The following is a 24,061-nucleotide window of genomic DNA, read 5'->3' on the forward strand; positions in this document are numbered from 1 at the left end:
AGTGTCCATCTTCTAAACTCTAGTTCTTTTTGATTATGGGGATGAGAAGCAGGGTTGTTTTTGGAGGTGGTAGTGGTAGTGGTTTTACCTTTGCACAAAGCCAAGTTCTTAAATGTTCCCTGTGAGTTCTACATGAGGATCAGGTCTGGGATGTTTGTAGTATATGTACCCATCTTTGTTTTGACCCCTCCTTCTCTAGCTGTCAGTCAGACACAGGCAGACACATACACCACCTCATTTCTGTGATCTCTTTGAAACTCCTGGGCTGGCTCGTTCTTAGTGCTTCTTCAGTAATCAAAGTCTGCCTCCTCAGATCTCTCCAACCACATCTTTCTTCTCAGATTCCTGCTTCTCTTATCCATGTACATTTTACTTTCAGTGTCTATAAGATTTCCTTTTCAACTGTGTTCCAAAGTCTGGATCTCTTTTCCCACCTCCCTCAAACACCAGTTCATAGCGTGCAACCCCGTTCCAGCTCCTACAGTCACCAGAGTGGCTTCAGCAGATGACCTTTCCAACACTGTAATCACATTCATCCCAAACTCTGCTGCTGTAATACTACATCCAAACCACTTATGCCACCACCTCCATGGCATCACCCTCTCACTCTCCTGACCACAGCTTCTTTACCCATCAGCATGACTGAACATTTCTGTTACTCATCAGCCAGGAGTCTCTCCTCGCCTTCCTGATTCTATGATCCAGTCCTCGGTCGTCTGTGATTTCACTTGCCACCCACACAGGATTGGCCCTCCAGTCGTCCACTTCAACAGTGATGTCACCAGTAACCTAAAGTCTCAACATCTGAATTCTCTGCTTTCACACCCAAATTAATCCTACTCATTATTGTCAGAATCAGTCATGAAACATTACTATTTCTGTAATTTCTCAATGTTTCTAATAATTTCTATAATTATTCTTTCAAAGTCATGCTGTTGAAACTCACCAATGCTTAGCTTTTATTCACATCAGTAATTCCCCCCAGTACTTATTCCAGATCTTTTCATGCTCCTTTACAGTACTTTCTCCCAGCAAGAGGTATCACCTCCACTCACAGAGGTGCTAGATACCATGTGATATGAGTGCTATCAATGTCCATAAACTTCTTTCAGAGCTTCCCTCTCTGCCATGACTGTGTGCGGTCTCAGTGACCTGCTGAAGCCACTCTTCTCTGTGAGGCTCACATGCCCCAGGCATGGAAACCTCTGTTTCTGATCCTAAGAGGGTCTTTTCTCTCTGGACATCTTACTCTGTGCCTACTGTAGGCTGCCTCCTTTTATGACTTATGTTTTTCTGCCCCAACTCCAAGGGTACTACAGTCCCTCTGAAAGATAGAAAGGGAACTTTATAAAAACAAATAACAAAATAGTGTATGTTGGCATTTTATTGGAAGGTCAAGGCTTGCATTTAACTCTTCTGGCTTCAGAATGGCACCTTGGTTCAAATGAGTTCAAAACCGAATTCATTGCCTGCTTTCCAATAAAGAAATGAACCACCCCATAGTTTCTGTTGATTATGATAGTGTTAATTGTAGTATAATTTTATAAATTAATGCAATGCCAGGAGTCATATTTCTAGTCTGTCACAGTAGGAAATGACAGAGAATTCTGAGTCAGCAATCAATTGAAGTTGATTCCAACTTAATAGGAAAAAGTCTCCTGCATGGAGTCAGCCCCCACCCATTTTGCCCCTAGACTTAGAATCATCCTAGCTTTGTCTGATAGGGGGCATGCCCAGTAGAAGATGGACATGAGGTAAAAGCAGATGGGAGAGGGGGTTCAGTATTTGCCTAATGTTAATGCTAAGCCGGTGAAGAGTGTCCAGTTTTTTCTCCACAGTATACTAAAGCAGCTTTTTGTTGTTTGAGTATTAGATCTCTATAAGGGATTTTGAGGTGTCTTGGGGAACTGAACCATGATCTCCAGATGTTACAAAAACCAGCCCCATGCTAAGGAGGAGTATACACTTATTAGTACTTTGTTTTTTAAACACAATTTTTGTTCTGGCCACACCATGCAGCTTGCAGAATCCTAGCTTCCCAACCAGCAACTGAACCTGGGTCTTGGCAGTGAAAGCACCAAGTCCCAACCACTGGAACACTTGAGAAATCTCTTTAATACATCTTTAAAGGTTACACTTCATTTATACTTATTACAAAATACTGGCTACATATATTCTCCATGTTATACAATACATCTTTGTAGCCTGTCTTACACCCAGTAGTTTGGACTTCTCACTCTTACCCCTGTATAGCCCCTGACTAGAAGGAAATGGCAACCCACTCCAGTGTTCTCGCCTGGAGAATCCCAGGGATGGGGGAGCCTGGTGGGCTGCCATCTATGGGGTTAGAGTCGGACACGACTGAAGCGACTTAGCAGCAGCAGCAGCAGCAGCAGCAGGCAATAATAGGTTTATATCTGTGAGTCTGCTTCTTATCTGTTATATTCACTAGTGTTGTATATTTTTAGATTCCACATATAAAAGTGATATCATACAGTATTTGTCTCTGTGTGACTTGTTTCACTTAGCATAATGCCCTCCAAACCCATCCACACTGCTATGAATGGCAAAATTCTCTTCCTTTTTATTGCTGAGTAGTACTCCATTGTGAGTATACCACATCTTCTTTATCCGTTCATCTGTTGATGTACACTCAGGTTGCTGCTCTATTTTGGCAGTTGTAAATAGTACCTCTGTGAATATTGTGGTGCATGTATCTTTTTGAATTAGCATTTTCATTTTCTTTAGATATATACCCAGGAATGGAATTGCTGGATCATATGGTAGTTCTATTTTTAATGTTTCAAAGAACCTCTATGTTGCTTTCCACAGTGGCTATCAATTTACATTCCCACCAACAGTGTATGAGGGTTCCCTTTTGTCCATCTCCTCGTCAACATTTGCTCTTTGTTTTTTTTTTGATGATAGCTATTCTGACAGGTGTGAGGTGATACCTCATTGTGGTTTTGATTTGCATTTCCCTCATTATGAGAGTGCTACTCAGTCACATCCAACTCTTTGTGACCCCATGGACTGTAACCCGCCAGGCTCCTCTCTCCATGGGATTTTCCAGGCAAGAATACTGGAGTAGGTTGCCATGCCCTCCTCCAGGGGATCTTTTCAATCCAGGGATCATGATTAGAAATGTTAAGCACCTTTTCATGTACCTTTTGGCCATTTGCATTTCTTCCTTGGCAGAATATTCAGTTTTTCTGACCATTTTTTATTTGGCTTGTCTGTTGGATATTGAGTTGTATGAGCTATTTATATATGTTGGATATTAATCCCTTATCAACATCATTTGCAAATATCTTCTCCCATACAGTAGGCTATCTTTTTGTTTATTGATGGTATCTTTTGCTGTGCAAAAGCTTTTAAGTTTAATTAGCTTCCATATATTTTTGCTTTTATTCCCTTTAGGAGACAGATCCAAAAAAATATTACTGAGATCTATGTCAAAGAATGTTCTACCTTTGTATGTTTTCCTCTAGGAGTTTTTTAGTATCTGATCTTCCGTTTAGGTCTTTCATCCATTTTAAATTTATTTTTGTATATGGTGTTAGAGACTGTTCTAATTTATTTTACAGGTAGCTGTCCAGCTTTCCCATCATGACTTATTGTAGAGACTGTGTTTTCTCCATTGTATATTCTTGTCTCATTTGTCGTAAATGAGTTAACCATAAATGCATGGGTCTGTTTCCAGGTTCTCTATCCTATTCCTCTGATCTATGTTTTTGTGCCAGTACCATGCTGTCTCACTGGTTCTTGTCTACCAGGAAGACTGCTGTAAAAGACAGTGAGATGCAGGGAGTCCCTGCTAGGCACAGTCACTCAGGGGTATGTCAGAGTGACCCACCAGATCCTCAGACCCATTTACCTGGACCATCCCTTAGCCGTAGCCCCTTGAGGTATGTACCTACAGACTTGTCCACTCAAACTGAGAACCAAGTCCACATGCTCCAGTTTGGCCTGCACTGTAGGGTCTGCCTTTGGTTTTATGTGTCCCCTGACTGCCTTGCAGTTGCACACCCCTCCTGATGAACAGTTCTGCCCATCCCATGCATTTGCTCCCAACCTTCCATACTTTGCTCCTTGAAATCCTATACTCCTCAGTGCAGAAATCAATCCCTAAAGGTCCAAAGGAAGTCTCTCTTAGAAAGTCTCTCTTAGGTTGTTTTACAGTGTTCTTTCCATTTCCTCATAGAGGAATGTTAAAAATAAGTACCTGTTTATCAAGATCTATTATTGAGATCTAAAAGATTTATTCTGTTCCAGGCAGTGTAATAGATACCTTACGTATACATCATCTTATTTCAGCCTCATCAGCCCCTATACAGACATATAACACATCTATCAATAAGAAATCTATCCTCGTAGGGTTAAGTAGTTGCCCCAAATTTAATACATAGAATGTGGGACAAAATTAACACTCAAACCTATGTCTGACATCAAAGCTTGTAGTTTTTTTTCCTACACTGTGCGGCCTTTGGCAGATATGCCATAACAGGTAGAATGTTTGTTATAATTATTATAATTGGATTTTTATGAATGTTCTTTCATAAAATTAATATTTCTTAAGTGCTCTGTGCTAGGGCTATAATTACCAAGACTACTTCCAGAATCTTGCTATCAAGGGGTCTATATTTAATAGGCACGTATGTAAACAAAGACCCACACTATGATAATAGTAGCATGGAGCAGTGGGCACCTAAGAAGTACCTCCTGTCCATTAGGTAGCCTTCACAGGAAGAAGTAGCATTTGAGCTTGACTTGAAGGATGTGTAGGAATTTCCCAGGTAGACAAGGTAGAGGGAGCAGGATTTGTAAGAAGAGGACCTGCAGAGAAGTGTTAGCTTTTGTCCACTACGAAGCTTGAAGCCGTTGAAGAAACTTAAGCAGCGGAATGACATAACCCGTTTTACCTCTGTAAAAATACACTGAGGTAACAGTATGAAGAAAACTTAGAATGAGGATAAAGTGGTATTTATTATAATATTCCACATGAGTGTTGATGAGGGTCTACACAGAGGCAGTGGCTGGAAGGGGAAGAAAAAACAGGACCCACTAGGGAGTGAGTAGGCAGTCGTGTGGCAACATTTATTCAGCACATTTGGGTTGTCACAACCATCTCTCATCCCCGATTCTTCCCTACCTTCCTTTTTTCTAAATTAAAACAAGATAAGTGATAGTTTTCAATTCATGATACGGCTTTTTCATTTACTTCACGTAAGCAATCACTTTGCATGATTTTTTACGTTTTCACATCTGGATCATACAAGGAAAGATTGTGGGCAGCTCTCATAAATTTTATGAAATCTTTCAACTTCATCATGAAAACTTCAAAGTTAAAAACATATGGTCCATCCATCTAGCTCTTCTAGTAGATGAGCTTTTGGTCTGGAATTTATTTCCAGTCAAGTTGTAATATAAAAATCACAAGTAAAATCACCATAGTTACTCTGCATTACAACTTCTAACATCATCATGATACTGCATTAGGCATAATTATTCATTTGTCTTCCCTTTCGGAATTCAAGAGTTGTGACTTGCGAACTAATACTTTTATTTTTGTCTGAGGAATGTTCCTCGTGACCAGCTTGTCTCGTGTACTTCAAAGGCTAAGCGTTTTAATCAGCTCTGCAGAGAAATAGGAAGGACAGAAGTGGATTTCCCCTGGATTTATCAACACATACATTCGTGCATGTATACACTTCCATATGCACACATACATATAAATATATTATACCAACCATAAAGCTTTATAATGTGCAATTAGTAGGCTCACGGTTACATGAGTGCTAAGTCACTTCAGTCGTGTCCGACTCTTTGCAACCCCATGGACTTTAGCCCACCAAGGCTCCCCTGTCCATGGGATTCTCCAGGCAAGAGTACTGGAGTAGGATCCCATTCTCTTCTCCAAGGGCTCTTTCCAACCCAGGGATTGAACCCACATCTCTAAAGTCTGCATCGGAGGTGGGTTCTTTACCACTATCACCACCTGGCAAGCCCAGGCTCATGGGTACTAAAGGCCAGTTTGACCATTCCATCACAGTAACCATCATACCCAGAGATGTGGATCCATTTCCCTGTAATATGTATAAAAAGACCACAGATTGGTTTAGCAGATTTTTTTTAAACTATTTTACATTTTTGTAAATTAGAAAATCCAGAATAGGAAATTCAAAACTTGGAAGGAAAATGTGTCTGACTCAATAAGTACTAAGTAATATGGCAGATTAATTTTACTAACATAATAAATCTTTAAGAACCATTTCTACAAATGTACATGTAGGTTTTGTACATTTTATAAATATTTTACAATCAGTGAGATGGTGAAATATCATTTTAGGCATTTATGAGGTACATCTGATTTCTCTTACCTTCATTTCCCAAAACAAGAGAGTGCACTCCTAAAACTGTATAAACTAGCTGCCTCAGATCATGATATTAACTTATGTGTCTTTAAGTCAGCATTCACTAGAATCTAATTTAATTGAAATAGCTTTGCCTGTGTAAACTTCTCCTTTGTTTAAAGAAGATTTCACTGTTTGGTTTGGCCTTAAGCAAATGCAGCCGTTTGTTTGTCCATAAAACATTGGATTAAATGTATAGACTAATATGAATAGCTTCTCATCATTCCCCATGTACATGTACACTGGTCCCTGCCCCCTTTACTGTGTGGCATAGTATAGTCACTGAAATCCAGGACTCTGCTTTTAGCCTGCTCTCTGGGAAAAAAATAAATTTGGGGTAAGTACACCTATCACCTTACCATTGTTGCCTTTAAATTTGGGAAAGACTACTTGAGATTTGAATCAATGGTAAAGAATCCACCTGCAATATACAAGATGTGGGTTCGGTCCCTAGGTCAGGAAGATCCTCTGGAGTAGGAAATGGCAACCCACTCCAGTATTCTTGCCTGGGGAAATCTCATGGACAGAGGAGCCTGGTGGGCTACAGTCCATAGGGTCACAAGAGTCAGACACAACTTAGTGATTAAACCACCACCACTTGAGATGTACTTTTTAAATGGAGCTGCTAGTGCTCTTGCTCTCAAAGTACACTGAGTTTTTCTCTTTGTTTTATTATAGTGCCGATATTATCTGCCTAATCTTTGCTGACCTAAAAAAGCTAAATATTTGGCATTTTGTACAAAGTAATGTGCAGTAAATGTTGTAAGAGATGTTTCACTACAGACGTTTTACTATGTTCCCTCCAGTCCAACTGTAGTTTATCTTCTGGTTTCTTCTCTTGATTAGTAGTAATTTAGAGGTATAACCCTGGGAGCTTTTTGTTAAAGCTAGATCAGATATCAGATCCCCCATGGAGAGGGAAGGTGCTATGGTACTCTTATAAGGTGTGTGTTCTCCCTGTTCAGGCAATGCTGGACGTGGCTGCACACCAGGGCTGGCTGGTGACTGTCCTGAACATCACCAGCCTGGTGCAGATGGTGATCCAGGGGCGGTGGCTGAAAGACTCCTCCCTCCTAACAATACCACACATAGAAAACCACCATCTGCACATTTTCAGGTAAGTATTTTAATTCTCAATGTAATTGGGTTTTTTTATTTCAAAAAATCATTTCCTTTACAGGTATGGTCACTTGAATTTCACGTTGTGCCTAGAATATTGATTCCTTACAGTGAAAATGCCCCTGTTTCCCGGAGGGAAACATAGACTAGCAACAATGGAATTCTCACTTGAAATTTGATCATTGGCCTCAAGCTGAACTGCAGTTCGTTTTAACCTTCTATTAAGTTGTTTTCCATTTGCAACATCAAATGCATCTTCATTTTAACTCTTTCTTTGCTGTGCCAGCCTTCATTTTAAAAAATGTTATGCAAGTTCTTTAAGTGACCTAAAGCAAAAGAAATTACCAGTTTCTATCATTGCAGAATAGATTTGAGAGATCAGAAATCTTTTGTTAAAAGTAAGCTGTGCATCTGTAAAATGTCCAAAAACTGAGTAGTTGTATATATCTAGCAGCTCAAGATGTAACTTGTACCTATAAGAAGAGTTTTTGTTATCATAAAAGTATTCAACTCTTAGGTCCTATGTGAAAAGAAAGTGAAAGTGTTAGTCACTTAGTCATGTCTGACCTTTGCAACCCCATGGACTGTAGCCCACCCAGACCCCCCTGTCCATGGAATTTCCCAGGCCAAGAATACTGGAGTCGATTGCCATTTCCTTCTCCAGGGGATCTTCCCGACCCAAGGATTGAACCTGGGTCTCCTGCATTAAAGGCAGATTATTTACCAGGGAGCCACCAGGGAAGCCTAGGTCCCATGTACATGGCTACAACTATTTTAGCAAAGGAAAGAATGGTACATACTACAAGCAAGATTGGCAGTGTTTAAACGAAAATGTTTCTTTTCACACCACTTGAGAGATACTGTGCGGCCAAAATATTGTTTGACAGTCATGTAGACGGACAGAAGAGTCTGCCTGTGCTTGCTATCATGCGCCCTTCTGCCTCTCATCAGCTGGACGAAGAGTGGCAGTCATGTGATGCATCTAGAGATATTCGTCAACCAGAACCTCAGGCACACATGGGGTCTCCTCGGGGAAGTCCCTCCATCTGACTGACATACACTGGCTTCCAGGGCAGTTGATCCCATGGTGCTCAAGTCCCTGCTATGAGACGTCCCTGAGAACTAAAAGGCATGTTCAGAGAATGGGCCACACCAACAGCAGGTGACCTGGCGCCGGAGAAAGTAGATACCTCACGTGTCTACGGCTCAGTTTCAGGAACTCTTTCAACATGGTACTAGAAGTTACGGGAGTTGGGTTTCAGCAGTAAAGGAGACACACTAGGGTGCCAACCCAATGGCACATGGGTCTGTTATAGAAACTGGTTGGGGCCTAGGAGATTTGATCCATTTATTATTGCTACCCAGAAAAGTGGCTGTATTTGTCTAATTTCAAGGATATTTTTCATCTTACTATATAAACAGAAAATAGATTTAGATAGACTCTTTTCCTGGTGATCCAGCACTATTTATACTGTAAATCTGAAATATTCCCCTGATATACTTTTAACTGTAGGATGTCAACAACTTACAATGAAAACTTTATTCAAGTAAATGTATTGGAGACATTTGCCTGCATCCATTGCAAACAGGTCAGGGCTCCAGTTCAGTATTTTATCCACATGGATGCGTCAGTACATATTAGTGCCTTCCTATAGAAAGACACCACCTGTCTATCAATCCTGATTTTCTACTGAGCTCACACGTGATTCACACATTTTATGTCATGGCAGCAAAACTGCCTTGGATTGATACCTTCAAGAATCCTGACTGATTTTGAAGCTTCATAATAGCGGTCTTTAAAAAGTTATACACTAAATTTAATTTTTAAACTCTTTATAGAAACCATCGTTGTCAGAAAAATCTCATTTGTGCTATGAAAGAATTATTTGGTGTTGATATTATTTCTTAGGAAATGGAGCCCAGGTATGAAGGGCCCACGTGCTGGTTACCATGGGTCCATTGAGTGCCTCCCAGAACTGATCCATGCCTGTGCAGGGAAAGACCATGTATTCAGCTCCATGATAGAAAAAGAGCTACCGGCCCCCAAAATGAAGCAGGTAAGGCCATCAGTTCCATGTTTAGACACTCCCTCACTCTATCTGGGAAGTTACACAAAAGTTTTCTACCTTAAGAGTGTTGCTTTCAGAGTCAAACTCTCCTGGGTTTAAATTCCACCTGCCATTTACTATGATTATAAACATGAAAACATTATATCAGTCTCATGAAATTCTTGGGAAGATTAAGCAGGATGTTATTATGTAAACTGCTTTATGCTCTATATCTGTCCTGATATAGGATAAGAGCTCAACAGATGGTATTAAGAGTAATGACTGTAACAATAATTAGAAATAGCAGCTGCATTATTAGAAGGTTGTTTCAGTATAATGCTGTTACAGCAGCTGAGAAAGGCCTACTAGGACTTAGTCATCTAGGCTGCATTGCCCAGGAGTCCTTCTATCAATAATCCCTTCTTCAAGGTGTTTTTTTGTTGTTTTTTTACACTTGGATATATTTTCATGCAACTCCCTTAATTACTCTTTTATGCCCCCCTCATTTTAATCACTTTTTGTTCCTAGATTCTAAGGTATTTTTTCAAACAAACTCCTTGTTTGTATACTTTGTAGCTCAGGAAAATCTAAATCTATGTTGTGAAAGACAACATAAGTCATTGCTCCAAACTATCTTTGGAAAGACCAAAAATATGAATGAACAATGCCAGAAATATTTGGCATATATAGACTTTTAAATCTTAAGCAATTTTACCCTAAGCATGTAAATGTTCAGGGTTTACAACATAATTAACATATTGGCTTGCAAAACAGGTAGTAAAATAAAGAAACTTCTAAACCATGTCATTGGCCCCCACCCCGCCGCCACCCCAGTGGAACTTATTTCAAGCAAGACTTGGAAAAAGTATAACAGGCATTTAAGTCTGATTGTTCAATTTCTGTTGAACCCAGAATTGGCACAAAAAATCTATTTTAATATTCATAATAAGTGCCTCCCTTTCTAGCTAAATTATCAAAATTATGAATAAAAACAATATATTTAAAACAAGACTTCTATTAGCAACAACAGATTTCTAACGTAACATACAGTGGTTTCAAGCCAAGTTTTAGATGTGATAAAAAATTAGAACATTGTTATAATTAGTTCAGGGAAAACTCAGAAGTAAACTTACCTAATTTATTTGCATAAATTGCCATTCTGTTATCTTTAAAACCGAATGCAAATTGGCTCAGTCTGATATGATGATGGTTATTTGGCTCAAAAGTGCTTCAATTTGCAGAGCAATCTGGTGTCGGCTCTGCAGTGAGGCGATCCCAGGTAACATACAAATCCTGAATTATTCCAGAAATTAGTATGTTTAAAGCATCAATTTAAGTGCTAATTGCAGTAGTAATGAGAAAAAGCAGTACGACTGTGAGATTTGCATCTTCTACCCCATCAGTATGCCTGGAACGGCTGCTGACTGGCAGAGGATTTGGCTGCTAATTAAATAATTGTATGCATGGCAGTGCTCTTGCCTGATTCAATAGATGAAGATTAATCCACAGATAAATATGTTTGGCTGGTGTTGAGATGTCTTAGCAATTTCTTTAAAAACAGCTCGTGTTTTATATACTTACATATGTGTGTATGTGTATATATGTATGTACAAATGTATACATACACTCATCCAAAAAACATATGTATATGCATTGTAGATTGCAAATAATAATATTAAGCACTGCAAAAAGATTACAGATATATAAAAGCAAGATCTGACTTTTGGGGGCTTTGTTAAATAAAGTTCCAATGAGTTGCTAATAATTATTATATTGCTAACTCATTTAAAGGTACAAGAAAAATATGAAGTCTTACTTCATATGGTAAATGCTACTTGTGTTGTCCCACAAAGCTAAATGCTATACAGAAATGGTATATTTGTGTCCTCGCTCTGGCTAGTCTAAGAACACCCAGCGGCACAGCTTCTAGACTCAGCTGGTTCTAGCAGGGGATAAGCCATCATTTGTACCTTTAAGCACCGTGTAGACCATTCTGTGGCTTGAGTATTTCAGCATCTATTTCAAACATAATTTCAGATTCACAAGTTACAGGATTGGTGTTGAATTGAAAATTTGCATTGGATTTACATTTTTTGAATTCCTGAGGGATAGTTTGATTCATCAGGGCTTCTTCATTTCAATTAGGTGGTATACTCAACAGCAATAAAGTCTTAGCGAATATGAAATCAAAGCCTATAAGGATACCTATGGAATATTATTAAGGAAATAAAAGGAAAAAATTAAAGTATTCATGAGCTTTTAAAAACTAACTTAGACGGTAACAACAGATAAAACAGCCAGTATAGAGAGTTTTCTTGACCAGTGGTGATATTTGCCACATAATTATAAATGTTAGAAGATGACAATTATCTGAGGATATTAGGTTATTTTTTTTACATCTTTTCCATAGACTTAGGAATTCATTCATTCATTCAACAATGATAAGCACTTGAAAAGTGAAAGTGAAAGTCAATCAGTCGTGTCCAACTATTTGCAACCCCATGGACTGTAGTCCATGTAATATTCCAGGCCAGAATACTGGCGTGAATAGCCTTTCCCTTCTCCAGGGGATCTTCCCAACCCAGGGATCAAACCCAGGTCTTCCGCATTGCAGGCGGATTCTTTACCAGCTGAGCCACAAGGGAAGCCCCATTATTGATAAGCACTTACTATTTGCATTTTGATTTTTTACAAATATTTTTAATTAAAGGAGCAGGAATAAAATTGGTAATATTTTCTCCTCCTTTTAATATGTGTCATTTAAGTTGGTATTCTCAATATGGTAATACCAAAGAATATATATTTGTTTCTAGAAAGACCTAGAGATTTCCTTACAATATACAAACATATAAAATGTTTTCCTTTCAGAATAATTTGGAATAAAAACAAAAGAATCGTCCACTTTGTACACTAAATGATCAGTGAAAGATGCTGTCTGACATCAAAAATTGCATCACAGCATTTTTTCAAGTTGCTTTTATATCCCCAAGTAATGTTCTCCACCTTAGCAGTCACATAAATGCTTATACTTGATGCTTCTCTAAAACTAGCCAGTTCAACAATTATTTTAAAACTTATTTTTTTAGTATAGTCAGTAGCCACTCATTGTCTCAAAGGGATTTGTGATAAAAGGGTCACAAGTTTAGGTAATGATTAATACTATCTTAGTTTTTTTAAAGGTACTTTAATAATATTAAAAGCACACTATTTTTACAAACAAATGAGTACAAGAAAAACTAGGAAATCTGAACAAGAGCTATAGATTGTGTCACTGTTAATATCCTGATATACATACTTGTACTGTAGTTGTGAAAAGCGCTCACCTGGGGGAAGCTGGGGAATGGTACCCAGGATCTGTCTGCTTTATTTCTTACAACTGCATTGAATCTAGATTAACCTCAAAACAAAGTGGTTGATTTTTTAAAAGTTCACTACTTCTTAGTTGATCACTACATTTCAGTATCCGCTCTTTTCTCTTCTTATTCAGGCATGGAATTTCTTATCTCATTTGCCAGTGATCGATGTTGGCTTGAGTGTTAAAGGCTGGTGGGATGACGCCGCAGAGGGACACGACGAGGTCTCCATCACAACTGTGGCTTCAGACAAACGCAGCGACAACAGATGGGTCAGGTTGCATGCTGATCAAGAGTATGTGCTTCAAGTCAGCCTGCAGAGAGTCAGCCTCGGGTTCCACAAGGTAGAGTGTTTGGTTTCCATTCTCAAATGCTTCACACCAGATACAAGCACGCACCAGCACACATGTCTGTTATGTGACTAATGCCTCCGTGCCCTTCACAGATCCCGCTTCCTCAACTGGCCTAAGCAGCAAGAGTCAGTCTTCTGAAATGAGTCACTTCTTCTCATGTGCCATGTTTCAACCCCAGAATACCCATGGGACATCATAATATAATGCCTAGAGTCCTGTTCTCAGAGCATGGTGTACAGATTCAGCAGAATTTCCTAGATTAGCTTTAAGAGTACAGGTTCCTTGGCCCTATACCAGGCCCACAGCAGTCTCAGGGCCCAAGGAAATCTCAAAATCTAGACTTTCACTCCACACCCCAGATGAAGAAGATACTAGTTAAGTTTTTCCTGTGTCTCCTTTGCCACATCTACCTGCTTCCTTCATTAGAATACATATGAGAGAGCTCTATCAACATGCAGATAGGCCAAAATTTTATATTTTAAGTTACTGTGCTCTATTCTACTGTCTGTGGCACCACAATAATTATTGAGCCCTTCAAGAATATTAGTACACAACATGTGGGCAAATTGTTTTTGGACCACAGCAATCATTTGTTTATTTTTGACTGCACTGGGTCTTGGTTGTTTTGTGCGGGCTTTCTCTACTTGCAGGGTATTTTGAGCGGGCTTTCTCTAGTTACACTTCCTTGCAGTGGCTTCTTATTGCAGAGCACAGGCTCTGGGCATGCAGGCTTTAGTAGTTTCTGCTCCCAGCCTCTAGAGCACACAGTCCATAGTTGTGGGGAATGGGCTAAGTTGCTCTGCAGCGTGTGGGATCCTCCCTGACCAGGGATAGAGCCCGCATCCCCTGCATTTGCAGGCAGATTCTTATCCACTACACCACCAGGGAAGTCCCATGATCATCAAAATAAGAATTTGCCTTCTCCTTAGCCCAGGGAGAAGGGGCTTTCCCATATCTAGAACTCTCCCTCAGGAATGAGGTTGTGGTTCACTAATATTCTCCTCCCTGTATTCACACACAAAATGATCAGTAACTTTCTGTTGTTAAAATGTCTTTTCAGTACTGTGCCTTTAAGTCTCATCTCATTTGATTTCTAATTCAAAAAAATCAATCAGTGTAAGTATGAACTGATTGGCCTCTGGCATTTCAGAGGCTTTCATATGAGCATTTTTAGATGACTTAAGGTATCCCAACTTACAAAAAAAAAAAAAAAGGCAATTGTAATTATAAAGATAAAATCATAAGAAAAAAAAAAACTGAAGAGTTTTCTTTATCACTGCTATGTAAGAAGATGTGATTTCCCATTTTACAGAATAATGGGACTTGGGGAGTTTAGGAATTTGCCAAGGTCCTAGAGTCAGAAAATATGGGAGCAGGATGGGCACCCAGAGTTCTCTGATTCCAGTCGCTGTTTGCTTTGTACCTGCCGTGTGCACACACACTGACAGAAACGAAGCCAGTCCCAAATAGCTGGACAGCACACCCCCAGCCTCAGGTGGCTCACTCTCAACAAAGGTGCTCAAGCAACGTAATACAGTGCCCAGACTAACTGTATACTGAGGTGCAGCTAAGGCATGTTGCAAGCACTAGTGAGGGAGAACTTTGAGGCGTTGCAAACATTTCTGACAATAAGATTCTTTTTACCATAATATTAGTACTTAAACATTAGATTTAATCACGCTAGAAAAACTCTAAATTTTGTTTCTAAGTGCTGTAAAAAATACATTACTCTCTGACCTCTCTTTTAAAATGCCTTCAGTGAAACATCTCCCTCTGGAATATTGAGTGAAGTCTGATTGAGAGCGTGTCATTATTAGCATCTTTTACACCATAAACTCATTGTCTTAAGGAATCTCTAGAATCTTTGATTTTCTAAAAATCAATCTAAAATAAAAGACTTGAAGTGTTGTCATTATAGAGATATCTAATCTTGGGTGGTGGTGATTAATATATTTTACAATTTGCTTGGCTCACAATTTCCCATTCCTTAGAGAAAGGACTTTTTAATATTGCCATATTGGAATATGTGCTTTTTCATGTAGTTTTATTCTTGGGTAGTGGGGGAACATGTTTATATGACAGTGTTTATTATCTTCAGATTCCAGAGTCCAGCTTCAATTGACTTTTTTTTCCCAAGTATTGGTTTCTTGTATATAAAGCTTTGGAAGATTTGGTTAATATTATTGTATCCCAGCTTGTTCATCTGCAAATAGGGTATTAATTTTCTTTACAAGAATGGTGTCAGAATTTATTTTGATGTCAAGATTCAAAAGTTTTCTGTTCTGAGCCAAATAATCATGGTGGTTATGACCACAAAGTAGTAGTGTGGCTACAGTGTGCTTTGAGACTCTTTAAAAAAGGTAGATGATGGCATATCAAATACATCAAACCTGAAAATGAAACACAGCCCAGATACTCAGATTTATGGCTGCCAAGAAAGACAACATGGCCTTTTAACCACAACCAAGTGGTATAGAAAACCTAGCCATTATCATACTTTATCTTCCCTTTTTCTGGTTTACAGGGAAAGCAAGACAGCCATGCAGTTACTCCTCGATTTCCCAAATCAAAGGATGAAGGATGGTTTTTGATATTAGGAGAAGTGGATAAGAGAGAACTTATCGCTTTGAAAAGAGTGGGCTATGTCCGAAGTCATCACGTGGTCTCCATCTCTTTTTATACCCCTGAAGTACCTGGAAGGTAAGCAGAATCCTTATCCCCAAAGAATTAACCGTGACTGTGATGAGACCACCACAGTCTACGGGCTTCCTGGGTGGTACTAGCGGTAAAGAATCCACCTGCCACTGCAGGAGACCCAGGAGACGTAGGTTCCTTGCCTGGTCGGGAAGGTCCCCTGGAGGAGGGCATGGCAGCCCACTCCAGTGCTCTTGCCTGGGGAATCCCATGGACAGAGGAACCCGGTGGGCTGCAGTCCCTAGGGTCCCAAAGAGCCAGACACGACTGAAGCCAACTTCTCAGACACGTGATGAACACAGTGGTTTCACCATTTTGTTCCTCTGTTGTGTGTTAGGTATATCTACACACTGTATTTCATGAGCGACTGCTACCTGGGCCTGGACCAGCAGTACGACATCCACCTCCACGTCACACCGGCCAGCGTCTCTGCACAGGCCGACGAGATCTCTGATGCCCTGACTGACCTCAGAGTGAAGTAACCCAACCTAGACAATCCATTGGAAGGAAGTGATGAAGCCTGGCTGATCAGTCATCTGGACAAAGTCGAATTACTTGACGTTTGCCTTGGAGGAACCGGCTTCCAACCTCAAGATGCAGCAGAAATGGGCAGTGGCTGCAGCTCTGACTCCAGCAACACCAAGCCAGCTGCGGAAGGGGGGCCTTTTCACAAATGTTGCCTTTTATAAGTGTTGTCCTCATGGATCGCTAGATGGGTAAAGTGACTATGCCCGTAGGAGACTCTTTCAAGTTGTGTATATTGAGATGCTATTTAGGAATTATCAGATTTTACGTTTCACAGTGTACTGTTTACAAGAACATCGGCTCCTCTTTTTTTTAAGGAAAACTACACAGGGGAGTGACAGTGTTCAGATTTGTTAGAACAGATTTCTAACCAGATTTCTGTACAGTGACACACAGTGCATGTTGTGTTGCAAAATTTATACAGTTGGAAAATTTATACTTTGATCACATATAGAAGTAACTTCATGAATTTCTTATAAATGTTAATAATATATGATATAAAATTACATTAGAGAGCCCAATGATGATTTAAAAGAAAGCAGAATATACTGGACTTAAAAATGTAGATACTGTAACTGGTGGAAATAAAATATTTAGAGTGCCACTTCAAGACAGCCTGACTCACTCACTCCCTCTGCCTCCTTCCATCATAGCCCCTCTTGATTCTTCATTTCCTTCTCTGTCAAGACATCACTTCCGTTCTCTTTCTGATAGTTTATTTTTACAAGGAGAGAGGTACAGTCTAATTCACACAGACCTCATAGTTCAAGTCTTTGTCTTTATGCACTTTAGGATGGGCCTGAGGCAAACCCAGAAAATGTTCAACCCCTATAGGTAGGTTTTCACCTTTGATAAAGGATATTTCTCTATACCCAAACAATTTCCATCTTGAAAGATACTTTTTTCCAACTAAAAAGTTGTTGATTAAAATGCCCATATAACATACATTTTCTAGTGAAATGATATTCTATCTTTGCAAAATAATTTCAAAGGGGGGGGGCGGCGCTCCCGAATTATACTGTGTCACATGTGGGATCTTAGTTCCCAGGCCAGGGACTGAGCCCACATCCCCTGCACTGGAAGCACAGAGTCTTAACCACTGAACCACCAGGGAAGTCCCTGTGATGAATTATTTTAAAATATTTTCAATGTAACCACCACAAGTATTGGAATTTAAAGCTTTTTCTGAAACTGAAACATACTGCTTATGTGCACCTCCTTTCCCATACTAAAAAATAAAATAGAAAAAAAAAGGGGGGGGTGGAGAAGGAGGAATAAAAGTAGGATGGGGAGAACCAGGCATTCACTTCCCCACATTAAATCTAAGCAACTAATATGAACATACCGAGTGATGTAGGCATGAGATGTCCAAAGGGCTCTAGTCCCAGGAGTTTACTTCATATAAAGAGATCTTTCTGCCTTTCACTTGGCAGTTTATTTCTACTTGCAATTCATACCTAAACACTGTTTGAGTGAAATTAAAAGTGAAAATTATATAGAGACAGAGGGTTACCAGTTCATACAAGAACATGAAAAGAACTCATTGTCTTCATGTTTGTCAGTATCATTCTTTTTTTTTTTTTTTTTTTTAACGAGAACTGGCTACTTTGGGGAAGTAGGAGGTCCCCTGGACATGTGACAGAGAACATAGGAGCAGTAGGAAAGAATGTCATATCCATTAAGAGAAAACACGTGACTAATTAATTTTAACATTGAAAGTGATGAGTTCACAATAAGCTAAGAAGACACTAGTAAGACAAGGTGTGCTTAGATGGAAAAGTTCACCTTATTCCAATGAGTGACCAAAGCTATTTGTCTATGGCTTTATCCTCATTCATTACTCAACCAAAATTTTAGAGTTCAGTGTGCACTATAATATAGGGCATGTGCTAACCGTTAGATTAATTCCACATTTCATTTTTAATTCCATATTTCATCTTATATTCTCTTGGATTTTATTGACTCCAAATAGTAATGGAAAGTGAAAGAAAGTGAAAGTGAAGTCGCTCAGTCATGTCCGACTCTTTGCAACCCCACGGATGGTAGCCTACCACGCTCCACCATCCATGGGATTTTCCAGGCAAGAATACTCGAGTGGGCTGCCATTTCCTTCTCCAGCGGACCTTCCCAACCCAGGGATCGAACCTGGGTCTCCTGCATTGCAGACAGACACTTTACCATCTGAGCCACCAGGGAAATGCAAGTCAAATATTCAGTCTAGGCATGACATTGAATACTCTGAAATCTACATGAATCAGAAACGTGTCCTCTTAGACAGCTGGCCTGGTGATGAAAAGAGGTATTATAGGTGACTATAATAAAAGGAGAAATATCAACAACTTCATATAAGCAGATGGCACCACCCTTATGGCAGAAAGTGAAGAGGAACTAAAAAGCCTCTTGATGAAAGTGAAATTGGAGAGTGAAAAAGTTGGCTTAAGGCTCAACATTCAGAAAACAAAGATCATGGCATCTGGTCCCATCACTTCATGGGAAATAGATGGGGAAACAGTGGAAACAGTGTCAGACTTTATTTTGGGGGGCTCCAAAATCACTGCAGATGGTGACTGCAGCCATGAAATTAAAAGACGCTTACTCCTTGGAAGAAAAGTTATGACCAACCTAGATAGCATATTCAAAAGCAGAGACATTACTTTGCCAACAAACATCCGTCTAGTCAAGGCTATGATTTTTCCAGTGGTCATGTATGGATGTGAGAGTTGGACTGTGAAGAAAGCTGAGCACCAAAGAATTGATGCTTTTGAACTGTGGTGTTGGAAAAGACTCTTGAGAGTCCCTTGTACTGCAAGGAGATCCAACCAGTCCATTCTGAAGGAGATCAGCCCTGGGATTTCTTTGGAAGGACTGATGCTAAAGCTGAAACTCCAGTACTTTGGCCACCTCATGCGAAGAGTTGACTCATTGGAAAAGACTCTGATGCTGGGAGGGATTCGGGGCAGGAGAAGAAAGGGTCGACAGAGGATGACATGGCTGGATGGCATCACAAACTCGATGGACGTGAGTCTGAGTGAACTCCGGGAGTTGGTGATGGACAGGAAGGCCTGGTGTGCTGCAGTTCATGGGGTCGCAAAGAGTCGGACACGACTAAGCAACTGAACTGAACTGAACTCAACTGATAATAAAAGGAAGTCACTGCCGTGGTGAAATATTTGGAAAAACTTTGAAGGGACATTTAGGCTGAGTTTTGAGGATGATTATGAAGATGGTCAGCGATGACAGGGAAGAGCCCTCCAGGTAGAACAGCATTAACAAAGACTCTGAGATAGCCTGGGGTGTCCAGTTGGTCTGCATTTTCAGAGAGGAGAAAGGGACTGAGCCAACAAAAAAGACTAAAGGTTGTGAATACTTACCTTGAATTACAGGGTAAGACTTGTGAAGCTTATGTAAGTGAGTGTAATGGAATTCCTTGAGAAGGCACCAGAGAAGATGAGAAGGAATTCTGATTCTAGGACAGAGAACCAGTGGGGTTGGAAGGTGTGCCCCCATGCCTGTGGATGGATACCAACAAAATTGAGACTCTCCTCAGATTCTGACGTGACTAGTAGCTTATAAAACTACAAATTCAGTAGCCTTGGAAAACTACACATTGCTTCCCAAGCACACTTCACAGCTTCCTCCAGTTGCGTACACCAGTACCTTGGGGGTCAATCCTTGACTCCCCTCTCGCTCTCTCCCTGCCGGCCACCGTGGTCACTGTGCTTCTCCGTGAATGTCCTGTGGACCAAGGCTTGTGCTCCTCCCTCAGCCTGGCTCTCCCCAGACACCCACAGGCCTAACCATCTTCCTCTAAATGTCAACCCACCCAAGCTCACCTGTCCCATCACCCTTTCCTATTTTTTCTTATCACCACTAATAAAAATGATTTATTAGTCTCTCCAACTATGTTTCCTGATTAAACTTCAGGAAGAGTTCTTTATCACATTCATTCAGGGCACATTACCAGCACCTACAACATCACCTGGCACATGGTCACTGCTTGATAAATCCTTGCTGAGAGACTTCCTTGGTGGTGTAGTGGCTAAGACTCTGGGCTTCCAATGCAGGGCGCTGGGGTTCAATCCCTGATCACGGAACTAGAGCCCATGAGCCACAACTAAGACCCAATGCAGTCAAAAAATAAGATTAAAAAAATATTCTTGCTGAATATCTAAATGAATAGAGACAACCATGGATGTTAAATTATCACACACCTAGTTCACTTGACTCCTCTTCTAGAGATGGCAAATACCCTCAACCAGGAACACGGACTTGCCTGATCATCCTGTCACCTGTCGACAAAGGAGAAGCGTACTGAAAACTGACTGGTAGCTTTATTATGATGGAGACTATGGAATATTTTTATATAGCAGTGGATCTTGGGTATTACAAGTATGTTAAAACTTCAAATCATCATAAAATCTTTTTCGCCTGAAGTTTCTCTTTTTTTAAATAGGATAATTGCTTTACAATGTTGTGTTGGTTTCTGCCATACAACAACTTGAATCAGGTATAAGTATATGTACATGAGCCTCCCTCCCTCCCGCCCCCACCTACCCACGTCGCCCCTCTAGGTATCACAGAGCACCAGGCTGGGCGCCCCGTGTTAGACAGCAGCTCCCCCCATCTGTTTCACACGTGGTAGTGGATGTATGTCAGTGCTACTCTCAATTCGTCCCACTCTCTCCTTTCCCTCTCTGTGTCTACAAGTCTGCCCTCTGCATCTGCTTCTCTATTCCTTCCCCACAAACAGGTTCATCGGTTGTTGTTATTTAGTTGCTAAGTTGTATCCAACTCTTTTCAACCTCATGGACTGTAGCCCTCCAGGCTCCTCTGTCCATGGAGTTTCCCAGGCAAGAACACTGGCCTTTTTTTTTTTTTTTTTTGGCAACAGAAATGCCATAATTTATTCTGTTGTATAAAAAAGTCATCCTTATGTAGCAAAATGTCTTCTTAGAAGAAGATATATATTATTTCAGATCATAAATAATCAGCGAACATACAATTGTTGGCAACTTAACAAAACAAAATCAACACTGATGCTTTCCATCAGTGCTGAAAACAAACCTGCTTAGGATATATTTACAGGATATTACAGTACTCAATGGAGAAGGCAATGGCACCCCACTCCAGTACTCTTGCCTGGGGAAATGCCATGGGCAAGGAGCCTGGTGGGCTGCAGTCCATGGGGTCGCTAAGAGTCAGGCACGACTGAATGACTTCACTTTCACTTTTCACTTTCATGCATTGGAGAAGGAAATGGCAACCCACTCCAGTGTTCTTGCTGGGAGAATCCCAGGGACGGGGGAGCCTGGTGGGCTGCTGTCTACGGGGTCACACAGAGTTGGACATGACTGAAGTGACTTAGCAGCACAGTACTCAAACACAAAAATTGAGGTGTTTGGTTGCCATTTCCTTCCCCAGGGGATCTTCCTGACCCAGGGATCGAACCCACGTCTCCTGCATTGTCGGGTGGATTCTTTACCACTGAGCCACTAGGGAAGCCCTAGGCTCATCAGCACCACTTTTCTAGATTCCGTATATATGCATGAATATAAGATATTTGCTTTTTCTCTTTTCAGCTTAATTCACTCTATATAACTAGCCTGAAGTTTTTCTCTTCTCTCACCAGACTCCTTTCTTTCCTCCATCACTGCTTGTAACTATTCACAATGAAAAGGCTCCCCAAACAGGAACTCTGTACAATTAAAAAATATGAACTGACAATAACTTCTCTTTCAGAAATAATTCCAAATGAATAGACAAGCATTATTTCATGAACTAGCTTCTTGCAAAGAAAAACCTGATTTAAGTTTTAAATCTTTTGACTATTACCAAAATAGAACTTAGCTTCAAAGATATATATTGAGCCCGTAGATTAGCACTCATTTTCTGCTTTCAGAAATCTAAGCTGTAAATCTGAGAGACAGGAGATAAATTTTTTGAATTTTAAGTCCCCTAAATTGCTCAGAATGATAGTTGATTCCAGGTTATTCTGAAAGCCTGTTTTAGTAATGGAGGATGGCTACAGAGAATTCTGGAAAGAGTTATTCCCACAGTTTCAAGCTCAGTTCACTTTTTTCATTACAGAGCATTCTGTCCTATTTCAGAAAAATTAAGTGCTTCAAATTTGAGGACTTTAAATGAGATTTCAAAGATTCTTCTTTGTTTGAAACTTCTGCCCTAAGTCTTCTGCATGTCAGTTTGAGAAAGACCTTGGGGTGCTATTCAGATCTTGGGTCCAATCTTACCCAAGGTCAAGCTTTGGACCCCAACAGCCACATCTGAATAGATGCTTAAAATTTTACTGTTACTCTTAACTGGCCTGTGATTCAGAAAATATTTCTTAAAAGAACCTGAGTGAATTTCACAAGTACTGTGTCTCTTTATGGAGACTTCCTGGAGAACATAATGGATTATAAATCAATCCAAGTTTGGTTAAGCAGAATTACAGCACCTCCTCCTAATTAAAATTTCTTTCAATCCTGAAATCTGTGTTTCCTTACTTATTTTTATTATTTGTCTGTTCTTGGTTTTATTTGGACTTGTTAAATCCCATAGATGCCATGCCTGTCCATTAAAAACAAGTGAATGATTGTACCCTTGATCCCAATTATACTGGAAGCAGTTTTTAATGATTCGAGGATCACAAGGCTGATCTAAGATGAATTTTCTGAACTTTCATCCAAGTACAACTGGCTCTTGGCATCAAAACACTGCACCTTGCAGGATGTGGACTGCTCTAGCAAGTTGTGGAACTCCCTACAGCCAATGGCCCATTCTCCCAAACAGCCTTGAAGGTACCAACTTTTCAGAGGGGAATAGAGCTTCTGAAATAATCAAATAATTCCTGCAAGTGAAATGGCTAGTAACACTGAGTAATGTTGACTGCCATAAAAGAAAAATACCAAAGACCATCAGAAAAAGGAGATTCTTCCAAAGTTTCTCATGGCAATCCATCAGAATTGGTGCATGTTCCACTAAACACATCACTCTACTTAACCCCTCAAATTGTATGTAATTATTTTATTTATTGTTAGGTTTCATGTTTCATAATCATGTTTCCACTATGGCTTGCAATTGTAAAGGGAAATTTATTTGGATGTGTAAGTTCTAACCAAAGTGGACCAGCAACACATAAAATGAGTTTAAATTACAGAAGAGAAAGTTTGAATTGGAACAACAAAACTTCCCAGCAAAATCTTTATTTAAATCATAGGCAGTATTTGTAAACAATTTTTATGTAGTTAATATATTCAACATCTTCAGTTGATCTCTTATTCTGCCTTGAAATTTTTGAATCATTTTTCAGTCACTAGTAATTTCCTTGCCATCTAAAAGCAACAGTTAGCACTCAGTTAGCAACAGTTAGCTCTGATAGCCATCTGGGTCTCACATTGCTAGCTATTTCACTGCAGTGATGATGGGTGCATTGAGCCAATAATAAAGATAAATAGAAAGGAGATTGATTGATTGGTAGATAGATAAATGTGGGTATTTTGAAGACTATTTTAACCTTTAAAATCTAAAATTTCCCCTTCCCTTGAATGTGTACAGAA

At 39.9% G+C, this 24,061-nt stretch overlaps 1 protein-coding gene across 1 annotated transcript in view; it reads left to right on the plus strand.

The window, feature by feature from the left end:
• Positions 1-17,115, plus strand: part of ASCC3 (activating signal cointegrator 1 complex subunit 3) — a 339,817-nt gene extending 322,702 nt beyond the window's left edge. Inside the window, exons 38-42 of the mRNA XM_040239121.1 lie at positions 7,379-7,530; positions 9,442-9,589; positions 13,068-13,277; positions 15,811-15,986; positions 16,318-17,115. Of these exons, the coding sequence (XP_040095055.1) occupies positions 7,379-7,530; positions 9,442-9,589; positions 13,068-13,277; positions 15,811-15,986; positions 16,318-16,462 (831 nt within the window). The 3' untranslated portion in view covers positions 16,463-17,115. The remainder of the gene's footprint in view (positions 1-7,378; positions 7,531-9,441; positions 9,590-13,067; positions 13,278-15,810; positions 15,987-16,317) is intronic.
• The last annotated feature ends 6,946 nt before the right edge of the window (positions 17,116-24,061 follow it).

This window comes from Oryx dammah, unplaced genomic scaffold (assembly GCF_014754425.2).
Source record: "Oryx dammah isolate SB20612 unplaced genomic scaffold, SCBI_Odam_1.1 HiC_scaffold_4, whole genome shotgun sequence".
In the NCBI taxonomy this organism is placed as follows: domain Eukaryota; kingdom Metazoa; phylum Chordata; class Mammalia; order Artiodactyla; family Bovidae; genus Oryx; species Oryx dammah.